General features: G+C 32.4%; 1 protein-coding gene across 1 annotated transcript in view; it reads right to left on the bottom strand.

Moving 5' to 3' along the window:
* The window catches only part of LRRIQ1 (leucine rich repeats and IQ motif containing 1), a 240336-nt gene that overhangs the window by 96157 nt on the left and 119542 nt on the right, over positions 1 to 24637 (bottom strand). Inside the window, 5 exon segments of the mRNA XM_077111533.1 lie at positions 4080 to 4181; positions 11441 to 11523; positions 11786 to 11881; positions 12411 to 12532; positions 13178 to 13267. Coding sequence (XP_076967648.1) covers positions 4080 to 4181; positions 11441 to 11523; positions 11786 to 11881; positions 12411 to 12532; positions 13178 to 13267 — 493 coding nt within the window.

Here is a 24637-nt window from a genome sequence, read left to right as displayed (position 1 = left end):
ATCAGGTAAAGGCAGGGAAGTCATTTAACTTACTTATAAATAAAAACAGTAATAAATGAAGAAAAAGATTGAGTTTAAATTGGGGCTTGTGGTGAGTTCTCATATATCTGCAAATCAAATCAAATCAAGTCTAATATATTTAGTACTTAATAACATTAGGTAATCAAAACAATATTAATAATGATATTAGGTGAAGAACCAGCTAATTATAGGGCACAGATCAGCTCTTAATCACCATGTTTCCACTAGATTCTTAATTTATATGAATGTAAGTTATGAGAAAGGAATGAAGACTAAAAATGATTATTAGTCTCCCAGGGTTTTATCTTATTTAATAATTAGCCTTAATTGTTTGTCTTAAATATTTCAATTCTAAGTTTGTATACATTTAAAAAAACTAGGAAACTTTTCCCTTGAAAGCTTGTATCAAACTTGGGCTAGTTTCATTTTGATAAAGAAATTATCCCATGCCTCTTAAGCCACTTACTCTCTGTATGGCTTTAGGTAAGTTACCTATTAAACTTAAAACCATTGTTTCCTCATCTGTATGACGTTGACTTCCATGTCTCAGAATTAAGTAAAACTCTTAATGCAGTGCTTAGCAAGAACTGCGATAAATACCGTTGATAGTTAGCAAGAGAAAATATAGAGCCATACTTTGAAACTTACCATTTCCAATGACTGCATTTATTGAGTACTTACTCTCAGTAAGTATATAGTATACTTATATACTCTGAGTTCCAAGCATTTCACAAGTAGGATCTCATGTAATCCTCATAATACTCCAACAACAATGTACTATCAGTGCCCAATTATACAGGTTAAAAATAATAAGAAAAAAAGAGTTAAAATAACCTCCCAAAGGTCACTCCGCTAAAAAATGATGGAGTCAGTATTTAAATTAAATAAGGCTAACTCCAGGCTCCACTCACAGCCTCTAGGCTGCCTCTTATACCAATATTGGATATAGAAGAGTTACATCAGCTCTCCAAACTGAATGCTTGACACGGAAAAATGAATTTTGTTGAAAATCTTCAAGGAAATAATCAAGAAAGTGTTTCATGTTCTACAATAAGATTAGATGTCAAAACCCAAACAGGGAATAAAGGTGGTAATGAAGGATAAACTAGCACAGGTACTAGGGAGATTAAATAAATACAAATAAATAAACAAGCAAATAAAGAAAGTTGGACAATATTGAATCAATAAAATCCTCAAGCTCTCAGTCTTGTTTCATAGGAACAACTGACACACGGCACATGTATGAGGTTACCCTATACTGGGAATAGGTGTGGTCAAAGACTCTTTTGTCTTGGTTGGGTTAAAGGTCTACAGGTGGTATATACAGGCAGTGTCACCCAACCTCATGCAAATGTCTCATATCTGCATGATAAGTCCTAGTTTTTCAAGAAAGGTACTAAGCCTTGTGTCCTATTTAGATGTAGCTATTTCCTTTGTCAATGTTTTATAAATAGGACAAAGTAGAAGTAAAACATTGGCGGTTAAAAAGGTGTAATTATTTATTCTTATAAAATTTAACACAGTTTGATATTTCACATCAAAATATATTACAGAGCTTCAAATGTCCCTCAAATTTAAGCACAACTTTCACCACACACCAACAGATGAAGACTATATCTATTTACCTCTCTGTCTTCCTTGTGGCATACGGATAAAGACTAGAATAATAATCAATGCATTTTAGTACAATTTACAAGAAGTATCATGGAAATCCCACAGAGTCAATATAGCAAAGTGGAAAATATTTTTACATTTAGCTTTTTAATCATACAATGCTATTATAAAACAAGAGTATTATAAGAAAGAATAGTTAAATAATTACTATACTCTAGTTTTAACAAAACCAAGGAAATTATAAGACATTGCTGCCAAACTCCTGTGCCAAGGTATTATTATTCCACATAGAGTCATTCAAACTGAAGCTGTAGCCAAATTTAATTTAGACCTCTCTCACTTTCTGGTGATGGGTGGAAGTATTAGGTTCAACTATTTTTTTTTTTTTTTTTACATGGGCAGGCACTGGGAATTGAACCTGGGTGCTCGGGCATGGCAGGCAAGCACTCTTACCTGCTGAGCCACCATGGCCCGCCCTAGGTTCAACTATTAATTCCATTTCCAATGTTCTAAAATTAGATTGTAGTGATGGTTGTATAACTATAAATTTATTGAAATACCTTGAATTGTATCTTTAAAGCTGGTGCATTTTATGGTATGCAAATTATATCTCAATAAGGCTTTTAAAAATATTCACCATCTACCAGGCAGTTGGAGTGAAGCAGTTGACTTGGAAGCTAACTGCTTTCTGTGGCATGGGAAAAAGAGGGTGAGAGCCTTTGAAGGGGCTGAGGCTAAAGTAGCAGGAGTTAAGACAACATGGGGTTAAACTTGGGAGCAATGATCAAATTATCTTTGCTTTTCATTCTTCCTTTCAAAAAACAACAACAAAGAGGCAAACATAAACATATTAATTGGGTGGACATAGTGCTTCCATGTAGAAATGTTTTTGCCCAACCCTCTCTTCCAAAAATACCTTAAAATAACTACTAGTCACTAGAAAATCTGGTTATATATAAAAGTAATTCTTGAAATTAATGAAATGTTGGTTGCACTTGAGATTGTATGGGGCTAAGAAGACAAAAATACATAATACAACATCATAAAGTATAAGTAGAAATGTTTCATGTTCTATAGTCCACTTTATATCATACACACTAATATAATATTCTCGATGGTCAAATATGCTCACATTTCATAGAACAAGAAAGAATATAATTGACCGTGTTGGGAGAGTTTTCTCCTTTCTCATTTTGAAATGTGCGTTAATCTAAAGGGCAAAATGGCTCTAATTGTCTCTCTTCTTAGAGACAATCCTGTTATTTAACAGGTAACCCTGATTAAAATCCAAGCCTTAATTTATACTGGGAAAATATTTTAATTCTATCAATATATTAACCCTTAAGTATTTATTGAAATCATACATATTTTGACACCTTCAATTGCCACCAAATTTTTATGTTATGGAAATATTCAAATATTAGTTGAAAACAAACACACATATACCACCATTTATTGATTCAACAATTTCAAGAATTTACCATACTTGTTTTAGCTACCTTTCCATGTATTCTTTTATTGTTAAGTACTCTAAAGAAAATTCCAGATCCTATGACTTTCACCTCTACAAATTTCAGTACGCATCTTCAAAAATACAAATTTGGTGATGATCAAATATATATTTTAGTTTCTGACATTACAGAGCAGAAATGTAAATAAAAATGTGTCAACTTTCAGTTATGCTATGAAGATACATAACTTCTAAGATTTATTTAAAATCTACAAAAATAAAATATTGAAAATTCTGAATTTTCAACTCATTCAAATATATTAACTATTTTTTGCATTAGAAATTACAATAAAAGTTAGATAAAGCTATAAAAAAATTAAAAGAAAAACAGAAAATTTGTTTTTGACGTTTGCTGCTCTATTACTTTTAAATATTTCTGTTTATTTAAATATTTCAAATATTTCTGTTTAATAAGTCCATATGCTCTGAATGCTGACATCTTCCACCTGAACGTATTAATCCTTCACACCAAAAGTGAGTTGGGCAAGCTTAAAATATGTTAAGTTCCATTGTATAGTTTATAGTGTCTAATGCAATTTGTGTATATTGGCAATACAATAAATAAATGGGAATATAATTTTAATATATAATAAATTACATTGATATAGGCTATTATATGTAATGCTGTAATATTGAAATAAAATGAATAACACTGATGACAGCATTATAAGACTTTCATATAAAAATACAAGGGATTTAAAGTTCATATAATCATTGATGCAAATAATAAAATACTACACTAATGTGTGAATACACTCAATTACTATTTGAGCCCTAAGTGTCATATTTTGACACTAATTCAAGTGTATTTTAGATATAAATTTTCATATATGTTTTTAGGACTTAGTAAGAATTTAAAACAATTTGTTTTAAATAAAATTTTCAATTTTTATCTTTCTTTTTATTTTTCTGTCTATCAGTGATTATACCATACCTTCTAAGTAGCCATCTCTTCTGGAATGTGCCTTCTTTGCTGATTTTGTAACAGGAAGTTTATTTTCATTGTTTTGGAATAATGCTGGGTGCACAGTAGGATCTAGACAAAAAGAATAAAATAGACAGGCATGGCCTCTTTCTTTCTCTGAAACGACAATATATATTGCCATGATGGTGCTAAAAAATAATACTTACTATTAGGTTCTATGAAATTTATGGTGATGTTTTCAAAAAAGTCCATACTATGATAAGGTAACCAATCATTTCATAAATTCTTGGTTATCTGATTAAACAAATTAATCATTTAAACTTTCGTTATGGTATTATCTTTCTCTTTAGGGAGTTGCTTTACTGTCTTTCATTTTAGCTTCTACCTTAAGTTCCTAATATTTCTGAAGGAATAAAGTATAATTTCCATAAATGTATAACTAACTGAAAGCTATTATTACAGGAGAAATCATATACCCTACTCTTTTATTCCTAAATGATGGGAAACTAGGATACAGGTTATGGAAGCAAGACAACAAGCGAAAGAGGAAAAAGGAGAAAAAAATTATTTCATTAATTTAATGTAAAAATCAATGGGTTCATTTTTGCCATAATATGTATTATTATATAGTTAAAAAGATGTATAAATTTTGTTCATCTTTTTAAGCCAAGAATATCCTAAATCTATTACTTTTATGAAATGATAAGATGATTAAAATATAGGGCCCTATATATTTTTATTGGTAGTGAATAGTTTTATGGAATGTGAAATGGATAATTTGGTATAGCTGCATTAACATAAAGGGCTTTTGCTTGTTGGACAAGTGTAAGAAAAGAAGACAATGAATTTATTTTCCAGGGGAAAATTTATTTTCCAGGGGAAAATAAAAGACTGGGAAGGTGTGAATTTAAATTATGTTAATATAAAATCACAATTCAGCGTGGCATACACCTTTAAAAAATCTTATTCACCTGACAAAAAAAGTAATCTTATTAATCTCTGATTAATATCTACTGCAACAGAAGTGCCTATGCAAAATGGAAGACAAAATTTTAAATATCATAAAATGCAAATTATATATTTTAATTAAAAGCTAAAGTGATTTTTTTCTATAATGTGACTTACAGAAGCAGGAAAAATGCTATTTGCAAAGTTATTCTCCTGCATGAACAATCTGAAGATTTCCATTAGTCTTCTAGTACTAATTTTTCCTTAATATGATTCACATGTTTCACAGGGATTATATTTCTCAAGATAAAGGAATGTTTTGGTTGATATTTGGAGACATCCCATAATTATATGCGATCCCATGTATTATAATAATTGCATGCTTCTATATGAATTCCAGATGAATATACTTGAATAACAAAAAATCTGAGTGTGCATATATATTTCATAGAATAAGAGTTATATATCATTTAAATCATCTACCAAACATATATACTACCAAAAAGAGTAATAGTTAGGGAAAACAGATAACCATGGACTCAAGAATTGTGTTGTTTCTTACACTTGCCAATATTTTATATAATTTTCATGCTCCTCTTGCTTTCTCTTTGATCTATGTATTTTGTGAGTAAGATATTATTCATAACTGAGTTAGATATCACATTCAACTTTTACTAGATGTATGACTCCAAACACATTACTCTTAACTTCTGCTTTCTCCCTCAAAGAAAAAAAATTCTGACTTCGAAGTGTTACTGTGAGAATTAATGAGATAATGTATACAAAGCATCAGGCTCAGTGCCTACCTATAAATGGCATTATTAGATCTATAATTACAACATAAACAATAACAATATTTCCAACTTATGATTTTCTTGGAAAAAACTTTAGATCCTTAATAGAATAAAATATATAAGAAATCAATAAATTAAAAATTGCCTACACATAGCACAGCAAATAAAAGCTCTGTATCTTTTCTAAGTTCCCTGGCATGTAAGAAAATAACAATCTTTTTATGATCTTATTTCTTAATATGTGAAACAAGGATAATAACACTCATCTCATACCATTATCAAGATTAAATAAGTTAATACTTATAAAAATAGTTAGAAAAGTTGTCTAGCTCAATTTACTTAATAAATAATTATATTCCCCAAATACATATAATATCAAGAACGTTATATATTCAATATTTTTATTATAAAACATTCTGATTGCATCACTATAAATTGACCTAAAAATAAAAAAAACAAACTCAAATTGCAAATGGACAATCATGAGAAGCAAGAAAACATATAATCATTCCAGAAAGAGGAAAGTCACTTGATCTTAATAGTCCCTGAAAATACCACCATGAATAAGATAGCGTTCTTACCCTCAAAAATATACAATCCAGTTAGAAAGCCAGGGGATAAGGATATCATAAATAGTATAACATGTGTCATCTTTTTCTTGTATAATGAAGTCAATTGTGTACATTTGAATTTACTTCTCTGAAATCCTCAATGGAAGGACTATATATATATATATATATGTATGTATCTCTATATTTATCTTTGTGGCCCCTGGTCTGACCTGGTTTGAGAAATAAGTACTAAATACATTTAAAATTTTTTGAAATTTTAAATTAAAAAAATTTTAAATGTCAATTTTTAAATTTTTAATTGTGGGTAGAATATGCATAACATAAAAATAACTGTGACCATTTTAAATGGACAATTCTTTGACATTAAGTACATTGACAATACTGTACAACTTTAACCACTATCAATTTCCAGATGATTTTTCATCATCCCAAAGTAAAATATATGCTCATTTAGCAATCATTCCTCATTGTCCCCTACTTGGTTTTTACAAGTATTTAAGCCATATCTATGCAAAATTAGTTGACATTTTATATTCATTACCTCACTTAAGTAACACATTATTAGACATTAGAATGTTTAAAATTATTTTCCCCAGTATAATCCTTTCTCAGTTTCTAGTTTATCTTATTATCATTAACTTTATACATCAAAATCTGGTTATTATTATCCATTTACTGTATTGCCAAGTACAGCAGTGCTGTAAAATAAGTTTTAAGGTTGAATGATCTGCTATATTTCACCATCTTAAAAGTAATAAGTACTACTCCTACTTTAAATTTGCTCCCTAAAATATAAATGCATTTGAATGGCTATAATATACACATGCACACACACACTCATATACATAAACATTGTCAAACACATATAGGACTTTTATTTCATTTATTGCTGATTCAGTTAACACGTATTTACTGAACATCTACTATGTGCCAGGCATGGAGTTAGAGTTCTGGGAATTTAGTGGGGAACAAACTTCTGCCTTCAAAGATCTTACTATGTAAGTGAGTTTGATTATTTTTTTTTGTTGTTGAGAACACAAAAAAGTCACACGATCTAAATCCTTGTATATATATTTGAAATTAGTGAGGTAACCACACAAATTAACAATAAACTTCATTTTCCCACTGTTTTGTATATACTGTTTCCTTTCGCTCCTTCCTCTTTTATTCACACTATTGTTTTGTAACCTGATCTTTCATTTTCCCAGTTTTGTATATACTGTATTCCCACAGTTTTGTATATTCTGTTTCCTTTTATTCCCTCCTCTTTTGTTTATACTATCATTTTTTAACCTGATCTTGTTGTTTCCGTCTTTTTAAAGTTTCATGAACTGCTTAATTAATATTTAAAAGCTTGCCTTTCTTATCTTCTATGTGACTTAATTCTTGGCTGTGGATAAATGTTACCAAGACAGCGAATGCTTAGCATGTACGTAACTGTGCTAAATGTTATAAATAGCTCCTAGATGATTCTTATTCTTAGCAGTGGTTGCATCTTGACCACTAAATTAATGTTGTTTGCTTCATCTTGCTCTTTCTTTTTTCTAACTATGAAATGTGATATGTATAAACCATATTATACCTTTATTCTTATACTCTTATTCCTTAAACTTCTTTCTACCTGTTCTCCACCATAATTCCTATACTCAGAACTCATCTTCTCTGGGGAATGCTCCACATGAAAACCAATCACACACTCCTGTTCACCACCCAGCTCATCCCAGTCTTGTCACCAATTTTCTCACTACCTCTAGGTTACTGACCCTGCAAGTTTTCAATAAACCACTAACCCTTATATTACAGATGCTATTCTTCATTACAGTACTAAACTCCAAACTTCCCTGTGTACCTGCTAAATTTCAACACAGATCACGAAATCCTGAAATTCTTTCTGTGCATGAGGCAACAGTAAAATAAAACAAAAACAAGAAAAGTCATTACTGGTTCATGCTTTGTCCATGATGAGCGAAATCGAATTACTTATAGAAATGAGAACAATCAGAACCCAAACCCAAACTGTGTAAATCAAGGTGACTCCTCATAATTTTAGATTCCATCCTGTGGCTTTCAAACAATTTCTCCTTCTCCTTTTCCGATTTTTTTTTTCAGCAGACGGCTTTACGGATACCAATAAAAGTCATCAATACCGATTCTCACCTTACAGCTGCCCACTCTGCATTTTCCTCAGCTACTTGTTTCTTCATTAACTAGCTCCTCAAGCAGTATTGCTCCTCTCTGCAACTGACTTCATTAAGTTCCACTTTCTTAATTAATTGGTTTTGCCTTTCTCCCCATTATACTCCTACCTTAAATTGAATATTATTGGCTCATATTCCTTGGCTAATAAAAATATTTGCAAGATATAAACAATAAATTACATGATTGCTACTTGAGAAACTTGTTCTAAAGAGAATTACATTTTTCATGGTAGAATTTTGGATTAAGCTTCCATACTGTGTACATTTATACAGTTAACTCTTTGAAGATCACTGCTTTATTAGATTGTAGAAATTCATTCCATTTCATTAAACGTTTATATTCTCTGACCTTCTTTCTGCCACCTCACCTCCATCCCCATCGTGGTAGTTTCACAGCAGTTTTATGGACAATGTTGCCCTCTGGTGGCTTGAAAATTTCAAAGAGGCAAGTTGTTCCATGTAAGACACATATTTCCATGAATATGTGAAAATCCTACTTAAATTTCACAGAGTATTTTAAATTAGAATTTAAATATTCAAAGACACAATTTTAATCCATAAATAGGAAAATATTTAAAATTGTAGCCATTATCTCAGGCAGAACCAAATAATTTAATGGCATATCACAGGTGACAGAATTATAAAACTTGGAGACATACTAGAAAATTGTGTATTCTATAAATAGAAGAATAGAGAATACTCTGTACTTAGTAAGGCACAGTGTCTTAACTTATTTTCTCATGGTTCAAAATGACAAAAGTGCTAGCACCACTAAGCTATTGAAAGGAAAATAAAATGTGGTAACTGGAGAAGATCCTAGATGTTCTTCATCTTTAATTTTGCCTTAAATGTTTCCAAGCATTCTAACAAAATGCAATTCTGTTGTGAAGAGGAATGAGGGAAAAGAGTGAGGAGAATTTAAATCCTATTAAAATTTACATTTCTCCATGCAAATTTTTAAGAAAAAAAATTGGTTTGACTTCTTCAACCTAATATTTAAGCTTAACATGGAGATACAAAAACTGCACACAGTACTAAGAGTACAATTTGGTTTATAATCATGTAATTAGAGTAAAAATTTCCATAAGAATTACATGACTGTCATTTAGGATTTTTACCTAGCAGGCCATACTTAATGACCTCTTTGTCAAAATAAGTAACTAGGGCAGTGGGTGTTCTTTTTCTTTTGTTACCCTATCATGCCCCCTTGTGACTGATTAAAATAGATTTATTTTTGCCTGATAATAATTATGCTTAATCTTTGCTCCTTCAAAGCAATGATTTTTACAAGAGCATATATTCCTTACTGAATTCCCTGCTAAAACATATTTTATACTATGCTGATTTATCAAAAATATACAAATCTACTAAAGCAAAATTCATCAGTTGTAAGAATTGGCAAGAGAGACCTATATATCCCTAGAGACAGATTCCTATGGGGTATCGGACCAGATAAACTTTTTTCAGCATTTACTACCATCAGGCTATTGTAAAAACTCTATATATCTAAATGTGGTAAGTAGATCTAGCAAAATTTCTTGAACATAAATAAATAATAAATACTTGTCAAAAATTGACCAAATCAGTTCTCAAACCAGTTTTGATCTATGAACTTGCCCCAAGTGTTTCAGAAACTTTTATCATTCTCACGATATTCTTAAAGAATGCTTATTGATACCTTTAAAGATGAGTAGATATATATCTCAAAGCAATGAAAGGTTTTTTAAACTACTCTGATTTATTATACTGGACTCCACATCCCCAGGGCTGATTGTGAGGAGTTTGGAGTTATTTCACTAGGATAATCATTGGCTATTTTTATTTTGCTTGCTCAAAATTAAATAAATAAATAAATATATATATATATATATATATATATATGTTCATAAAATTCTGCTATTGCACTAACTAATCACTAAAAATATACATAAGAAATCAATAAAAATAAAAATGAATTTTTCAGATATTTTGGTGTTTATGTAAGCTAGAATTGCAGAATAAGCATAGATTTCTTGCTGTTCTCAGGAGTAATGGTACTTTTATGGAAACATTTCACTGACAATAAGTTCTTTATAAAAGAATTTAATGAGTTAAGGAAACTTAAGAGCAAAAAAAAAAAGACATGCTTCTTGTACTGGACTTAAAGATATGAGTAAATATTTATAAAAATGCAAGTATATGTAAAATTATAAGCTAAATGCTTAATTATTTTGATTAGAGATATAAAATCATTTCAATAGTTTTCATTAGAGATATAAAATCATTCTAACCTTTTATTCCTTGACCTGAAATCTAGAAACTACTCCACCCATAAACTGATGATACAATTGATTTGAATAGTATCCTGGCAAGTGAGATAGAAGAAAAGAAACATTTTAACATTTCCAAAATTCTTCAAAATCATAGGAGGCACAAATTGTGCTCCTTCTCCAAGGTGAAAAGTTGTGAAGTCTTCATAGCCAATATCCATGGAACTGATAAATGCATAGTAAATGGTTTGAAAAATCAAGCAATCAAAAACAGGCAAAAGAATAAGCACATAAAGCAGATGCTCTTTAGAATCAACAACCTCCAAAATGAAACAGAATAGAAACAAATTAGAACATAATTCTCTGTGCACAATAGATACAATAATCGACAGCAAAATACATAAAGAGGAAATGAAAAATAGCATATGAGTATAACAAATCACTTAATGTAGAAACAATTTTCCTAAGCATTTTTTTCCTGAGCCATTACCATAGACATATTCGTATCTGAGCTTTCATTTCCGCTCATACTAAATTTGGCAAATGTTTTAAAATAATATCTTTAATATCACACAAATGGTTATTATTTTAAGAGCATTGATTACTCACCTAATTTTTTCTTTAACTTCTTTGATTTCATTTTCTGAGCCCTTTTCAGCATTTGTTGAGCAGTAGAAATATCCTTAAAGCCCCTAAGAACAGATTAAATTTAACAAAGGTAAAACAAATATTCAGAACACATTTAGATATGCATATACATATAAGCATCTATACGAATTTTATCAAATAATTAAAAAATAAATTTGTAGCCTCATTTAAGAAATCATAATTTAATCAATGCATAGTTTCTTAAAAATTGATAAAGGGATTTGTGAAATCTTGCAAAGTACCTGCTTTGTACATTTATCAGTCTCTTGACCTTTAATTATTTTAAATGTAAATTAAATCACATACCATTCTTCTGAAATCTTTTCTTCTTTTTCAGATTTTAGCAAAAATTTTCTACTAGTCTTTGATTCAGGTGTCCAGGATATATTTCTATTTTCTGGTCTGGTAATAGAAAATAACCACTTTTAAGTGAATTGACACAAGTATTTCAGCACTTTTTAAAATGCCAAGCTGTTTATGTTGCTTCAAACTTGGAAATAAAATCCATTTAAGTTACAGAAAAACCTTTATCTTGAAAAGTAATAAAAGTCTGCCATTAATTTAAAATGTTTACCTTTCAATTATTTGAAGCATATTTCAATCCTCTTGTAGAAGGAAATGTAGCACTGAAGTTTTTATTTTAATCATTTTCTCTACCTATATAACAGTATTTAAAGTTTTACTTGTTCACAACAATAAATTACATTTCGTTGACACTTAGGTTTTACAGTTGCTTTAATTTACCAAACATTCACATTTTTCTTACACTAGAAACCCCATAAAATCATTCTGATATGTTTCAACATGAAATGTTCTTCCATTGTCTAAATAAGTAATTCCACACCTATTTTCATCATTTCACTACTTTTGTAAAGAATGTAATATTCTTATCATTTCTGAGTAGAACCTCCAAAATACTGATTTAGTTTACCTGTCATTAAATTGCATGTGTTCCAGTGAGAACAAATTTTCTTTTTCATTGCATAGCCATGCTTGTGCTGGATGACTTGGCAAATTATGTGGAGTATCACTGTATTTCAAGGTTCTAGAGAACTGAATAGAAAAAAATGTAATAAGTATTAAAAAAATTACAAATTTGAGCTTGTATATGACATTTAAATATATATTACCAAGTAGCCTCCTACAGGAATACTCACTACAAGAATTAAAAAGTGTAATAAATGAAATGTTTGGAATACAGTCCTCAGTTGTAGCAGTGAGGGATATGATTTTTGGTATAGTTTGCTTATACAAAATGATTAATTGCAAAGATCTAAAAAATCTTAGAAAACAAAAACTTCAAAGATTATCAAGTAAATAACAGATATTGCAGTTCATTGACCTCTGACTGAGAATCTTCAGCTGTTGGCCTCTTAATGCATATTTTTGTATTTTTAAAGTGCTGAAAATCAGTGATTTTAGTCGACTGCCAACTATGCAGCTGAAGCACATCATTTTTTTTTTTTTGCTACTGTGAAATAAAGTGTTGAAAGGAATCCAAAATAAAGAAAACAATTAGAAGCAAATGAAAGAAAAGCTGCATGAAAAATTACATCTGGGGATGAGGAGGAAGTCAGAAGCTTCTAAAAGTAATTGTGTTTTTCAAGTCAATAAATTGTAATATTAATCACTGCAGCATAGCATAACCTTAAGAAATGAGCAAAGATCGAGCACTAAGAAGTTTCCATGACATATTACCTTTGGCCACTGCAGCTGGATTGGTAGAAGCAGTGCTTGTGAAGGGAAGCAGGCAGAATCTGAAGCTAGCCACTCTTTCTCTAAGGCAGCCTGCACAAATAATAACATTAAGATGTACACAATTTGGTTGGTATAACTTTAAGAGAGTACATGTTAAATTTCCTGTTTGCTAAAAACCTTAAGAAAGTATACTAGAATTATTATTTACAGAAAAAATTGCTACTTGCAATTGTGAGATATTATGCATCTATCTCTCTAATGCAATGTACTGAAAAATGGGATAAAACTTTCATCTCCAAGTCTTGGGTAAAGGAAGAAATTTGAGTGCCCTAAAAAAATAAAAGATGTAGATTGCATGACTTCCTGTTAATATTTAACTAATTGATAACTATGACTTTGAACCAACTGTAGCTATAATACAAATGAGTCATCTTTTAGCTTTTATAATGCAAATTCTATTTTTCACCAAACATCTGACTGAAAAATTTATGCTATTTTAATATATTAGACAGTATATTTTAATAAGCACTGCTTAGAGATGACTTTTTCTTAATTTTTATCAAATTTTCTAAGAAGAAAACATACATGGCAATAAATAAAAATATATAAGGAACACGTTTCTTGACATTATATTCTCTACTTAATTTAACTGGTCAAATGACAAAAATACATGTTTACATTTTATTTTTTAAATCATCCTATGTTAAATCCCTTCTTTCTACACCTTAAAATATCTTTCTTCTATTTATGGAACTTCCTAATTTATTTTATCTTTCTACAGTGGAATTATACTAGTTATATTAGTGTACAATTTAGGATATAATTGTTTAAAGTTTATTTACTTGGATAATCTAATGTGGCTTATAATAAACTTCTGAGGTTCTATAATTTTTGGAATCTTTATGATAAAAGATGATCACAGAATATCAACCAATCTGTTTTTAAAAAGATTCTAAAATGATCAAACATTTATGATTTAAAAATTAGAATGATTACATTCTAAGGTCATGCATTTTCTATTAATAAAATTTCAGTTTTTCTTGACAATCTTTTAAAAGATGATTTTGGAAGATAGCACTAGTACATCCTGACTAGGTTAGCAGTGCACTGATGGATTTTTATTTAAAGCATTTAGTCTTTGGGAATTTAATGAAACTATTTTAATATCTATGTAAGTATGACACTTCAATTATTAGAAAGGCACACTGTTAGATTCCTTCTAGGTAGGGATTACCTTGAAAAATATTCATAGAGAAAGTATATAAAATGAATGGAATATATAAATTATAAGGAATTGAGAAGATCAAGTTCCAATGAATAACTAAGGCACATTCCCAATATGCATTAAAATAATTTTAGCTTACAAGACAGCCAGTATGTAGTCTAAGAATTGCTATTTTATTCAAAATTGTGGACAGGATTCAGGGCTCAGACTTTTAAATTCATTAATTTGTGTAACAAATATGGGAAAATCCTGAGCTACCCCAGGGAAGATGAAGCCTCATGGCAAATCATTTTTTGTGAGCTATAATCAAATCAGTTTTCTTATTCCAGTGAAATCTGCTAAAATAAAGAGATGCAAAGATGTGAAGAAGACAACATCACAAAAGGCAATGTACCACCTGAGAAGTGGCTGTGGATAAGAATCAGTGTTGCCAGGCAAGGAACCTGGCTTACATTGATTTTTATAGACGCAAAAATCTTTATTATTTTTCCTTAAACACATGCCAGGCCACCTTTTAAAAAATATTCTCTGAGGATTCCAGCTGCTTTTTCTCTGTACCAGGACAAGGTCCCACAAAGCACGTGACCTCTTTTCCAGATACTATAGATGTTGATGGACATTTTTTCCTTGGAAAGTCTACATAACACTTAGTAAATATTCTAGGCCCTTAAATAGAGATCTAAAAGGCACCTTTAGCAATTATACAATCATAACCAAAAAAATTACTGAAACCACTGATTTATATGACTTCAAGATTAGTAGCTTCAAGTGTATTTGGCAGTTTCTAGAACATTGGGTGAAAAAAAATCTCAAAATATCAGGAAGAATCAGTCAAGAATTATAAATATACCATTGTTTTAAAAAAATGCATGTTAATGTATCATGCTTACCATTGGGCACTTAGACAAATTTCAGTTTTGTCTGTTCAGACTTTCTTTAGTTTATAACTCAGGATCCAGAAGGGTTCTGATTACCGAAATAGCTAGTATCAAATTTACTTGTACATTAAAACTGAACTTGAATTTGAATAAATTTGTAACCATGTGTTCAAAGATGAACATTTGATCAGATACATATATATTTGACCTTTGATCAGAGAAGAAGTCATTGTACTAAAATCCAACTTTGAAGAACTAGAAAGTAAGGCTATTGGGAAGAGGAATGCAAATAATATACAGTTTATGTGTGTATGTGTATGTATAATATGTTTATGCATATAAGTATATACAAAACTTTTCATGCCATCTGGTATAATCATTTCATTTAACAGAAACAGACAATAAGATCTTACTGGCCCTAAGCCACAAGTCAGTTAGTACTGAACCAGTCCTTAGAATTCCTGAAATTCATGACAGATCTCTTCTCTTTCCCCACCTCCAACACTTTCTCCTTCTGCTTAAGATGACTCGACATTCCCCCAAAATTCTTTCTAATACTTCTTGATACATTTCATACAATCTCACAATCCTTACAGTTAGGAAACTTAGCCCATTATGAATCCAGATTATCTCTTTCTAAACCCTCTCCTCTATCCTCAGTGCAAAAGCACAGCTGTGTAAATTGTTGGAATTAATGTTACATGCTGTGCATGCCTCTTTTCACTGAACCAAATACATCACTTTTCTTTGGTCTTTACCTTTGGTGGTATTTTAGGTTTTACTTGTTTATTTTCCCACTATGTACTGTACTGTGTAATTATGTGTGATGTTAATTTGCAATAGGGATCAAATAGAAAGTTACCCAGCTTAATACATTCTTCTCCTCAGAAATTATTCCTGTAAATTTTACTGAATTTGATTTAGGGTTAAAACAAAAAACAAACCCAAATTCAGCTATTCTGATTTGTTACAGTTATGGTATGATATTAGCTTTTCTCACCTTTTCTGGGTTTAGGGAATCTTAAGAAGAACTTGCATATTTAAATTTAAAGGGGACTCTATTGGTTATATGTTGGCTTTTAAATCACTTAAGCAAAAGAGAAAGTAAAATCTGTTAAATAAGTCAAAGAATAAAAACATCAACCCAAACTTTCTAATTTAAAAGGTACATAATAAAATGTAGATCACTATGCCTCATTAGACTTATCATACGTGTTATTTTAGATATTTATTACATTACATTTTATGAAAAAATGCAAAACATGCCATCATGGGATACTGAGCTCTAGGCTAACTTACAACTGCTGCTAAAATTATCCTTTAAAAAAGATTATGTACTATAGACTCCTTGAGGCCCAGGACAATGTCTTATTCATCATTATTTCAGGAGTTACTATAACAGGTATATAACAGGTGCTTAAGATTGGAAGACAATTGTTCATGGGTTTCTCACATTTCTTCACACCTTGAGACAGATTTTCTCCAGACTGCCTTTTAAAAATTTTTCTTATTTTGAAATATAACATATATACAAAGAAAAGAAAGAAAACAACAATAATTTTCAAAGTATACTTCAAGAAGTAGTTACAGAACAGATTTTAGAGTTTGCTATAGGCTACCATTCCACTATTTCAGATTTTTCCTTCTAGCTGCTACAAAACACTGGAGGCTAGAAGAAATATCGAAATAGCGATTTAGCAGCCAGACTACCTTTTGAAAGATGTTTGTATAGCTAACAGCCTTGGAAGATAGAGACAGCAATTCTCTCTTGGACAGCAGCATCATCCTATTCAGACTAATGGGGGTTGAAGGCACCTGTATGCATTTGGAGGGGTTCGGACAGGACAGTAGAAAGGGAGATCAAGTCACTTTGCGTATGGGAACGTTTATGCTAATTTAGTGTACTGTTGCTTCCACATCTGAATGTAAAATTGAAATCGATGCATTAGATGCTTTATTTTCTCACCCCTTAAGAGTCAGAAGGGAGTGTGCCAATAAAGGAAGGGCTGCAGGTGGAGAAGTTCCAGTTCTTCCTTGCCATTGGCCACCATGATTCTGTGTGACCCTCTGGTGTCCAATGCTTTCTTTATATATATGACATCCTGTTCATTGGAAAGTTAAAATATATCTCAATTTTACAAATGTGAATTATATCTCAATTACGTAAAAAAAGGCCTTGTTTTCAATTACCTCAACTATAGTGCTATCATACCTCTATAAGCAAAAGTGACTGATAAATTGGACAAATTTTAAGAACCTGTTCTTCTGGTAAAGTTTCGTGGAACTAGGTGGGAGGATTCACAATACTGAGTCCCCAGAGTAGCCAAAGAAAAACTGCTCTCTAACCCTTCTCCACTGTGAAGAAGGGCTACCAGTTTACTAGGCCTTCTGATTATTAGAGACAACATAAGTCTCTGTGATGGAAGATTTTGCCAATTGGAGCCTCTGGCAAGAGAGGCAGTCTCCACATAAAAGCCACCTAAGTTTCTGAACTTGTAATCTCCCTGCTAGAACAGGTTTACTCCTTCTAAAAACAGTTACTAGCTTGTCACTGAACTCTTGTAGAAACTGAATTGAACCATAAAGATCTTATGACTCTCTGGCCTGTTTTTTCCATTTTTGGGAGGGTCAACTGGGAATCAATTACTAACGAGGTGTGAAGGTGCCAAAATAGCCTCACTTGGGTTAAATGGAAATGATATATGTGAAAACTAGCTGTTCTAATCCAAGTGCCATCTTAGCTTTATATGACAAAGTGGCAGCTATCCCTCTAGGGGAAACTTTATCCCACTCCACTGCCTGAACCAAAGCTACTGGCTCAGAAGATACCCTCAATTCAACCCAGTTTCCCAAAACATCTGGGCTCATTTCAGGGATGTTTCAGCTAAGCTTAAGCCTGAATGACTCTTGGACTGTTGCCAATGGCCTAACAGTTTGGTCAGCCATGTGGAAAACTAAAAACTGGTTGATAAAAGACATCCTCCTTGGAGATTGAAATAGTGGAAAAAAATTGCGGCTGTGTATAGAACTGTCTTGATTACTTGTGGTCAGGGCCCATTCTCTAATGAGAACAACTGGAAACAAGTCACTGATTGGTGACTATGTTTCTAATGCCAAGGATATCAATATGTGCCAGAATTGTAATTCCTATAAAATTTACCCAATTGTCCTGTGTGGAGGAGATCACATTGCACAGATATTTGACCATGCTTGCTCCTGGCAGATTGACTACATCACACCTTTAACCCATCACCATTGTTGACATCTTTTCAGATTATCAACCAGCTGACTTCAGCCACACCACTATGGCCCTTTAAACAGTCTACATCATTTTTCAGACTTCTAGACCATTTGCAGTCTGACAAATGAGCTGATGGTCTGACTGTACTTCCCTCACCTGTTTCCATGCCTTGATAAGTAGTTTGGTCACTAAATGTGGTTGTCCCCAGAAAGTGATCATTCCCTCATGGCCACTTCCTAAGTAGTTATTAGGAAGAAAGAGGTAGAGAGTTATATAGACATACTTTACATCTCAGGATTCTGTCTTGATTATTTCTAGGAATGATGCATGTTTCTTTCCCCTAACAGCAAATACAAAGCAAGCATGATTGACAAATTCTTATGGTGAAGGAAATATTCAAAGTTAATCCTGGTTAAGATTTATAAAACTACCCTTGTTCCTCTTTCACTTGGTCCTTCCTTATGAAAAATTTAAGTATGAATCAGGAATAATTAGAAGTTATAGCTTCTGGAATGGGACCCCATGATTTTATGGAGGTGAAAAGACAACTCAGTACATGGGGAGGGAAATATTGGAGAAGTCAGAAATTCTCAGCGACCATCTCCCAGCACTTGCCTACCTCCCTCCTTTCTATTGTTTGCAGATGTTCCAATACCTTTTCATTCCACAGCCCAGGGGTAGATGTTAGGTTAAATGGAACTAACTGCCGACCATTTCTTAAACTGGAAACTGGAATCAAGCAGCCCCAATAGCTTTCCTGGGTGGGAAGTCTGCACAAAGTTTACACAATCCATGCTTTTTGCTCAGTGGCAGAGCCCCTTCTCTTTGGAGTGTATAAATATCCTGCCCTCAGGTCGCACATGTTCATCTCTCCTTTCTGAAATGAAGTAGGGCATGCAGAGCTGCCATTCACAGACCTTAAGCCAAGCATTTGGGCTCCCCAAGAGACCTGCCCAGCTATCCTGGGCCCATTTTGCTGTGTAAGTAACTGATCGGTCTTTTGCTGATTGCCTGTGTTATGCCTGTGCCTGTGTTCCCATGATATACCATGTAACAACCTGCACCACAGGAATATCTTAGACTGTGGAAGGAATGGGAGTGGGAAGGATTTCAATGATCTTTTGTCTTTCAGAATTTCCCCTGAAGCTCCCTTCCACATGCCCCCTGTGTAACTCTCCCAAACTGCTTTAAGTGTCTTCAATTTGACTGACTGTTGTGTCTGCTACCCACTACCAGATGGCTCTGAGGACAGTTTTGATATCTTTTTCTTTAACTTCAATGAATAGTCTATGGAGACAGCAAGAAATGGCCCCACATCTAACATTTTCATTAAAAAAAAAACACTTCTAAGATCTTCCTAAGCCCCATCCTCAGTCATTCCATTAAACGAACAAATGTTAACTGGAAGGTAACAGTCAAATGTTTAAAGAAACACCACTATGGCCTTGGAAAGCATTAACAGTCAGCTTCCATTCACTGGCCAAGATTGTGAGAGGCACAGACTTGCTCTAGACATCTTCCTCGTGAGCCAAGAAGAAGTCTCCATAATTGGTAACATATCCACCAATACCTAGCTTTATGCCTTAAGCTTAGCGGGAAGGTAAGTACCAAAACTTAAGGAGAATACTCCCTGGATTTCTAAGGTAAATACTGATGATTTATGGTATACTCAAACTAGTTGGATCCAGGACCCTAGAGGGCATGGCAGAGGTCAATGCTATGGTTCAGTTGATAGTAACCATAATTAAACACATTATGCGACCAATCTAGCGGATTTTTCCCATTCCTTATTGATCAGATTAACCAGAATAATCACTGCAGAGGTGTACTCATAAGAAAATTTGCAGTGTAGAAACAAGGGGTGTATATTGTTGGGGATGAGTTTCCCATAGGTCTTTCATATTATTAATGACTTGTGACAGATTTTGTTCTGCACTATTTATCCAAGGATATTCATATAGCTAACAGACTTGGAAGATAAGGGTAGTATTTCAATGTTTCTTTCCTGGACAAAGGACAGGACAGAGTGTTTGCTGTTGAGCATAATAAAACCAAAGACTTTCTCTGGAGTATAAGATAGGCAGGTTTGCTAGCAAATCTTTAGAAGATACTAGGTTTCCTGGGCTTGAAGAGCCTCAGAAATGACACATTAACTGTGCACAGCATCCACCTGAGCCATCACACATTGGCCCTGTGGAACCTGACAAGGGGAACTAATATGAACATGAAGCTCCTGTTATGATGAATAATAAATCTTTTGCTTCTCACCCAGGAGTCTTGTGTCTACTGCCAACCTCTACGAAAATGTTGCAGTGTAACTTGCTAACTTTCATTGCGAAGGCAAAAATCTCAGATTCATCAAAATAATTCTTTTGTAAGCTAAATTGTACTTTTAAAAAAAATGACTTTTGGTTACCAATATGTCCTTGGTTAATCATTTGATAAATGCAATCACACTTCAAAGAAACAACAAATCAATGCAATGAAAATTATCATGGAAGATTGATCCAGGCTTTGGAGTGAAAGATGGACAGGATTTGAAAGAAGGAAATATTTTTTATATGCTTTTGTTACTGCATCAGCGAAAAAAAAAAAAAAAACCAAAAGCAACAACAACAAAAAGTTACATATATAAAGATGAGTATTTATCTAGATAATTTTGTACTAATGTCTCTTACAACAAGTATAATTTGCTGAAATTATCCAAATATATTTCTGTTATATCCTAAGCTTGGGGCCATGTTATATGTACCTATTCAAGCATAGCATCTGCCATACTGCAAGCAGTCAATATTTGTTTGCTGAAAAGGAAAAAAATATACATGTTGGAATAAATATGAAATAATTATATTAATATATGCCTTAAATATCCAGAGGAGGAGTATGGACTTAATCCAAAAGTCAAAAGGAAACTACTGTTATCACCTAAATAAGTAGTTTGTCTCATGACATTTCTCAGTTATATTCACAGATAAGAGAAGCCAGGCAAAAATCTGAGGAGTTTTGTTGGGATGAACAGATCAACAGTGAAGTGCATGGATGTCAAGTCAGTCAGGATTTGAAATATCAAGATCCCAGAGAAGAGAGAACTCCATAAATATAAATTTAAAATCATGTGCACAATTTCCCTGCAGTACATGTATAACTGAGATACCTAGAATCAAAGTGCATAGCAATATCTGGGGTACTAAAGAGCTAAGCAGATTTTTTTTTTTCTTTTGTCTCACAGTGCTGTAGAAAAAGGGATTGGTGTTCAGGTACCAACAAGTTGAAGGAAACTTGGTAAATAACCCAGGCTTTCAGTTGAGACACCAGACAGCTCAACAATAACAGAAAACAAAACAGGCCTGACCAATCAAAGCTTGAAAACAAACCTCAAAAGGATCAGAGTGACTTGTCTATATACTATCTACCTGCCAGAGTAAAATTAAATCTTCCTAGAGAAAGACAACATCCTCCAAGATCTTTATACCTTTTACATATATAATGCCTTGTTCTAGTCTACCAAACCTGCCAGAATGCAACACACCAGAGATAGACTGGCTTTTAATAAAAGGGGATGTATTAGTTAAAAATGTATAGTTCTTCAGAGGAAAGGCAGCTAACTTTCAACTGAGGTTCTTTCTTACATGGGAGGCACAGGGCGATCTCTGCTGGCCTTCTCTCCAGGCCTCTGGGTCCCAACAACTTTCCCTGGGGTGATTCCTTTCTGCATCTCCAAAGGCCTGACTGAGCTGCGAGTACTGAGATGAGGCACGCTGAGTTGCTTAGGCTGTGCTATGCTGAGCTCTCATTTAAGCATCCAGCCAATTAAATCAAACATCATTCACTGCAGCAGGCATGCCTTCTAGTTGGCTGCAGATGTAATCAGTGACAGATGAGCACTGCATGCCATGGCTCATGTCCACAGCAATAGAAGTAGACACCTTCACCTGGCCAAGCTGATTGACACCTAAACCTGACTACCACATGCCTGATATTTTATCAAAGAGTAAATGCCAAGAAAGAGGATCACCTGACTAAAAAACAAGAGAGAAATAATAATCACAGGTAAAGCTGAAAGGGATCCAGATAATGCAATTAACTGAGATGGTTTTGAAAACACAATACTTAATATGCTCAAAAAATTGAGTTAAAAAAATTCAAACGAGAATTGGAATTTATAAAAGAATGAAACAGAAATTCAAGAACTTCAGAAAAGAATAACTGAAATTAAGAACTCACTATGTATGTTAATAGAATTTCATTCGGAGCAGAAGAAAAAACTGAGCCATTAGACTTGTCAGTAGGAAATACCCAGATTAAAACAAAGAAGAAAAATAAAAGAAAATTTCAGAAAGGAGTATAAAAAAATGCATGGGAGTTGGTGAAACATTCTAACACGTGCTTTTGGAATCTTCATCCAAGGCAAGACATGAAAAAGAATAAATATTTCAAATAACTATTGCCAAGAAATTTCCAAACACGTGCTTTTGGAATCTTCATCCAAGGCAAGACATGAAAAAGAATAAATATTTCAAATAACTATTGCCAAGAAATTTCCAAAACTGATAAAAGATATCAACCACAGATTTAATAAGCTATATGATTACTTTCTCCAGAGTGGATGAATACAAATTAAAGCATACCTAGCTAGCTTGAAGAACAAAGTCAGAGAGAAACAGAAAAACAAAGTAACCTGCTGTGTGGGCAATATTGTCAGAGAAAAAAAGATGACAGATTTTTCAACCAATATATGGAAGTCAGAAACCAATGGAATGACATCCTTAAAGCACTGAAAGTGTACCTAAAATTCTATACCTAGAGATGGTAACTTTGAAAATTTAAAGTAAAATAAACAGATTTTCAATCAATCAAAAACTGAGAGTCCTTTGCCTGAAAGTCCTTCAGGAAAAAGGCAAAAGATACCAAATGGAAGTATGTAAGTGCTGGAAAGAATGAATTGTATAGAGAAACATAACAGCTAATTACCAAGCTAACAAAGGGGGGAAAAAAGGAACAATAAAATATTTAATTAATGCCAAAGAAAGAAAGAAGGACAAAGAGGAACACAGAAGAGATAAGACAAACAGAAAGATGGTAGATTAAAAATGTAAATATATTCTTAATTAGAACAAATTTCAATAGTCTAAACAATGCTCCATTAAAAAGAAAATAATGTCAGAATGAAACATAAAGATAAAACCCAAATATATGTCTTTCTAAGAGAAACACTAAATATAAAAGCACAGAAATTCTGGGAATGAACAGAAAATACGTTATGAAAAATACTTGCCAAAAGAAGATAGTTATAGGTAAAAAAAAAAATGTCAGAGGAAGGAGACTTTTAGACAATTTGTAAAACTAAAGTTAAAGAAGGAAATTTCATTTTGGTAAAAGAATCAATGACAAAATGATATAATAAACCTAAATGTATATGCACCTAATAATATAACCTTGAAGTGTGAGTTAAAATTTGACAGAAATAAAAGCTGTTTGAGAGAACTTTAGTTATAGTGAGAGATTTTAGCACCCTCTCTCAGTAATTTTCAGATAAAAATCAAAACTCAATATACAGAAGATTTTAACAAACACATTAAGCTTATAGTAATTTACATTTTAGTAACAATACACATAACACTTGAAGAATACATGTATTTTCAACTGCATATGGAACTGTTTCCCAAAAGGAATAAATAGGCTAAGACAAGCTGTTAAGAAGCAACTAACACAAATCTTACCGCACCCTCTTCCAGAAAATAGAAACAGTTCTATGAAATGAATCATATCCCCCCAAAAGACATGTTCAAATTTTAACTATTAGTCCTGTGGGTATGAATCCATTTATAAATGGAACCTTTAAGATGTCATTAATTAAGATGTGTTTAAACTGAATGAAAGTGAATCTTAATCCTATATTTCTTAAGTTCATATAAGCAAAGAAATTGCATATTGAAGTGGAAGCTAGATAGATTTTTGCCATATGATGGAGGCAGAGATCAAGCCAGTTCCAGAATGCTACAGATTCTGGGGGAAAGGATGGCCTTATGATACCCTGAATTTGAAATTCTAGCCTCCATAATTGTGAGATAATACATTTCTGTTGTAACCAGCTTGTGGTATTTGTCATAGTAGAC

This window comes from Tamandua tetradactyla, chromosome 7 (genome assembly GCF_023851605.1).
Source record: "Tamandua tetradactyla isolate mTamTet1 chromosome 7, mTamTet1.pri, whole genome shotgun sequence".
Lineage (NCBI taxonomy): Eukaryota > Metazoa > Chordata > Mammalia > Pilosa > Myrmecophagidae > Tamandua > Tamandua tetradactyla.
Note: the sequence above shows the minus strand (reverse complement) of the source record. Positions and strands in the feature narration are given on the sequence as shown.